The sequence below is a fragment of the Daktulosphaira vitifoliae genome, unplaced genomic scaffold, assembly GCF_025091365.1.
Source record: "Daktulosphaira vitifoliae isolate Bord-2020 unplaced genomic scaffold, ASM2509136v1 Scaffold_2, whole genome shotgun sequence".
Lineage (NCBI taxonomy): Eukaryota > Metazoa > Arthropoda > Insecta > Hemiptera > Phylloxeridae > Daktulosphaira > Daktulosphaira vitifoliae.
Window position 1 is genome coordinate 41,520,114 of NW_026099573.1, and position 5,049 is coordinate 41,525,162.

At 30.3% G+C, this 5,049-nt stretch overlaps 1 protein-coding gene across 1 annotated transcript; it reads left to right on the forward strand.

Annotated features, from left to right (window-relative positions):
- The first annotated feature begins 26 nt into the window (after positions 1-26).
- LOC126899369 (uncharacterized) lies at positions 27-1,289 on the forward strand. The gene is made up of 2 exons (XM_050674246.1): positions 27-1,174; positions 1,227-1,289. The coding sequence occupies exon 1, from the start codon at positions 221-223 to the stop codon at positions 959-961; it is 741 nt and encodes a 246-aa protein (XP_050530203.1). The 5' UTR covers positions 27-220; the 3' UTR covers positions 962-1,174; positions 1,227-1,289.
- The last annotated feature ends 3,760 nt before the right edge of the window (positions 1,290-5,049 follow it).

Below are 5,049 nucleotides of genomic sequence, written 5' to 3' on the forward strand. Positions count from 1 at the left end.
TGAAAAAATTTCGAAAATTAGCGATTTTTAAATTTGTAATTTTTTTGGATATTTCCCCCATTTGCGGGGAACGAGGGAATTTTTTTCAATTTTTAAGGGTAATGTCTTCAACTAGATATGATTTGTGATCTTTTGACGTATTGTTGAAAGAAATCGGTCCAGTGAGAGCTGAGAAAAAATAGCAACAGACATAAAAAAAAAAAAATAAAAAAAAAAAAGTATGAAGAAGGAGAGTATAGTAAGTAAATACAAACAAATAATGATGGCTAAGCTAAACACCGTAGAACAGTCACAAGACATTCAAAAGAAATGGGAAAATCTAAGAACCATTTTTAAAACAACAGCGGAAGAAATAATTGGAGTAGAGCCCAAGAGAAGACAGAATAAATGGTTCAATGATAACTTTAAGAAGGCGATAGAAGACAGAGAAAAAGCAAGACTAGAAGTATTGAGGTCTAATACAGAAGAAAAAAGGCAAATACTAGCACAAAAACAGAGAGCATGCAAACAGGTAATAAGAAGGGAAAAAAGAATCTGGGAAGAACAAAAAATAAAAACCATTGAAGAGGAATACTTGAATTCCCGCACCTTTTTTGGAATAACAAATGAACTAACGAAAAAACGTAAACCAAGAACCATGATAATGAAAGATAGCAATAACGTACTGATCACAGAAGAAAAAAAGATTGCGGAAGAATTCAGAGAGACGTTTAAACAGTTATTGGGAAAACCAGTGGATACAACCGAAGAGAGTACAACATACCAAACTGCAGAACCTGAAGATAAAATACCAAGTAAAGAAGAAATAGAAGTGGCCATTAAAATGCTTAAGAATAATAAGGCCCCAGGAGAAGACTCGATCATGGCTGAACTCCTGAAGAACGGTGGACAAAAACTAACGCAGGAAATATGGGACCTATTAAAAGAAGTTTGGAAAACTGAAAGGATTCCACCGGAATAGAACCTATCGTTAATATGCCCCATATATAAAAAAGGGGACCCCATGGATGTAAAGAATTATAGGGGAATATCCTTACTTAATACCATATACAAGATTCTATCGAACACTCTACTAAACCGATTAAGACCATACGCCAATAACATCATAGGAGATTATCAGAGTGGATTCATGTCAGGCAGATCAACAATAGACCATATTTTCACGCTTAAACAAGTAATAGAAAAATACTATGAGTTCAACAGACCTTTACATTTAATCTTTATAGATTTTAAACAAGCATATGACTCCGTACAAAGAGTAGAAATATGGAAATGCTTAAAGCTGTTAGGAGTCGCATCAAAACTAATATCGATGATCAGAGTGAGTACGGAAGGTTCAAGATGCGTAGTCAAATTTGGTCACGAGAAATCAGAAGAATTCCAAACAACAACAGGATTAAAACAAGGTGATGCACTATCACCAATACTATTTAACATAGTACTAGAGATGGCAGTAAGGGAAGTACAAGAAGAATATCAAGGAATTAACTGCGGCCGAAACCTTCCAGTACTAGCATATGCCGACGACGTGGTAATATTAGGCGAAAGTGAGCAGGATATTCAAAAAGCAACGGAATTACTGATACGAAGTGCTAAAAAACGGGGACTAAACATTAACGAGACTAAAACAAAATACATGCGAATAGGTAGGAACAAAGGTCAGATGCGAAATGCAACTGGATTACAAGTCGGAGGATATATGTTTGAAGAGGTAGATAATTTTAAATATTTAGGCACTAATTTAAGTAGCACAAACGACAACCACGAAGAAATAAAAAAACGCATGACATCTGGAAACAAATGTTTTTACGCCCTTTCGGGGTTACTGGGCTTGTTTGAAATTGAAATCTTTAAATAGAAAATTTTATGAGAATTAAAACTATGCTATTTTTAAGACTAATATGCAGTCAGGAAATTTTATAATTACTATTTACAGTATATTTATCAGAAAAGCTCAATATTTTTTTGCATTTTTATGGTAATAGATAACATAAATAGAAGTAATAGTAATCATTTCTAAGTAATTTTTGGTATTAAAAAGATTCTACAATTGAAATATTCAGAACTGAATTAATTTTAATGATTTACTTACTTTGACAAAAAAAAAAAAGTTATCATTTTGAATCCCTCTTGTGGACAGGTAAAGGGTTAGATCTATAAAAAAAACCAAATGATAGGTAAAAATATGCATCGGAATAAAAAAATTTATACTGATTTGGTCATTTTTGATAAAGTTATAACAGTTAACAAAGTTATAAGTTTTATACACTGGACTACAAGGAACTTACATCAGAAACAAAAATATACTATTCTAAATCAACTTTTCGCGATGTTTTCAAATGTGCAATTAGACTTTTTATATCACTGCTAAGTATTAATATTATTAAAAAATAGTATTAACATATAAAAAAAAATAATTAAAAACAAATGAAAATTGTTTTAAATTAATACTGATTTTGATTATTAATATGTTAAAAATAAGGAAAATGGCAGATATCATTATACTTGATCCAACTATGCCACGTCACCACTGTGCCGCGACACCCATGTGCTGGGTTTTTTTTATTAAGTTTAATGTCTGTTTTCACCATGAAGATAAAATAAAGTCCGAAATTTTTTTTTACCATTATAAATTATATTTTATTAGATTTAATTTAAGATATATATAAAAGTGTCAGACTTGCCGGAACACTTTCAAAAGTTAAGTTGAAAAAGTTCTACTTTCTATATGAATTTTTATGTTTTGAATCCCCCCTGTATTAAGGGAAATGGTCCGATTTAAAAAAAAAGTATGTCGAATGATAGATCTATATAAAGACTACTTCTCATAAAAAAATTGTAATGGCCATACATTTTTCAAAAAGTTATAGCATAATAAAGTTAAAAATGTAAAATACAAAATCGAAAATTTTCACACAAAAATAGCATTCGGTAGCCATTTTCACCCTGAAGATAACATAAAGTCCGAAATTTTTTTTCACAATAAAGTATATTACATTAGCTTTAATTTAAGATATATATAAAAGTGTCAGACTTTCCGGAACACTTTCAAAAGTTAAGTTGAAAAAATTAATTTTTTGTAAAAAAGTTGTCATTTTAAATGCCCCCCTGTGGGCAGGTAAAAAGTCAGATTTATAAAAAAAATATACCAAATGATAGGTAATGACATCATGCATCTATAAAAAAAAGAATTATATTGATATGTTAATTTTTAAAAAAGTTACGGCAGTTTTTAGTAAAAAAAAGTGAAAAAATTTCGAATATTAGCCATTTTTAAATTTGTAATTTTTTCGGAGGTTTCCCCCATTTACGGGGAACGAGGGAATTTTTTTCAATTTTTGAGGGTAATGTCTTCGACTAGATACGATTTGTGATCTTTTGACGTATCATTGAAAGAAATCGGTTCGGTGAGAGCTGAGAAAAAGTGGTAACAGACACAAAAANATTGATAAAAATCCGTTCGGTGAGAGCTGAGAAAAAGTGGTAACAGACACAAAAAAAAATAAATAAAAATCAACACATCTTAGTAAAACCAATACCTTCTCAGCTTCGCATCGAAGCTAAAATAGTATTTACATATAAAAACATAATTAAGAACAAAAAAAATTGTTTTAAATTAATACTGATTTTGATTATTAATAAGTTAAAAATAAGGAAATCTACATATTTAACCAATTTTTTTAATCATTTAAAGTTGAATATTTATAATAAAAAAAAATAATTTATTTTACCATAACTTTTAGCTTAATTGGCAAGTTTGACACTGACATCATAAAATAGAAAATTTTTTGACAATTAAAAAAATTGTACCGTTAAGATTAATATGCAGTCAGAAAGTTTTATAATTATTATTTAATGAAAATTTATCAGAAAAGCTCAATATTTTTTTTCATTTTTATGGTAATAGATAACTTAACCCATCAACGCCTGGCGTCCCCATATGGTGACATTCGTATTGCTATTTTTATCGCGCGTTCTTAGAATACCCAAATGGAACTACTTATCGGCTATCACGCACACCGATAATACATTGTTTTTACTTTGTTTTGACATAATTTGTGTCAGTTACGTTCCGTATTGTTGTTTGTGGTGACGTGTTGAAAATCAGCAAAAGTAAACATGAGTGATCATTACGATTTTTCAAATACTTTATTTATGTAAGTATACAATTACATTTATTACAACTTTTTTAGTGGTGTAATCTCATTTACAGCATTGTAAAGAATATTTTGATTACTTTAGAAAACAATATTCTGCATTCTATCGCGAAATATTGTTAAATTATTGGCGTGTCACCATAATGGCCCACTCGTCATATACATTTTCAGTATTAATATTTTATACTACGAGATAAACACAATGTCATTTTTTCCCCTTGTTTTAGAGGTGATCTCACTGTTGAGGAAGCATTACACATACTGGTTGATAATGAAGATTTAGATGTTTTGAATTTATTTATTGAACCACCAGATCCAAATGAGTTGACAGATGAGGATTCTGGTGATGAAGATGGCGGACTAGTCGATAATCTATCTGGAAGACAATTACAAGCATGCGCAGAAATAGAATTTATTGATGGAAATCGAGTTGGAGGTGATTCGGTAAGTGAAGAAACTACGGCAAGTGTTCCTCTAGATAATCATGAATTTACATTCCCGACTGTTGAAAAACCGGGCGTCGTTTTTATTGGGATACTTCTCCAGATATGGAAAATACTATGGTTCGAGAAAGTATGCGTCGTGATAGGTTCGAGGAAATATGTCGTGTTTTGCACTGTGCAGATAATTCTAAAATAAATAATGATAAATATTACAAATTAAATCCTTTGAAAAATATATTAAAAAATCGTTTTTTAAAACATTTTGTTCCTGAACAAGCTTTTAATTATGACGAATCCATGGTAAAATATTTTGGTCGTCATTCATGTAAACAATTTATCAGAGGAAAGCCTATAAGATTTGGATTTAAGGCATGGTGCATAAATACATCATCAGGTTATTTAGTTAATTTTGATTTTTATCAAGGTAATAATCCAAATACGACGCCCGA

Excerpts from the sequence above, each read along its gene's own strand:
- LOC126899369 (XM_050674246.1), top strand. The coding sequence starts at position 221 with ATGAAGAAGGAGAGTATAGTAAGTAAATACAAACAAATAATGATGGCT.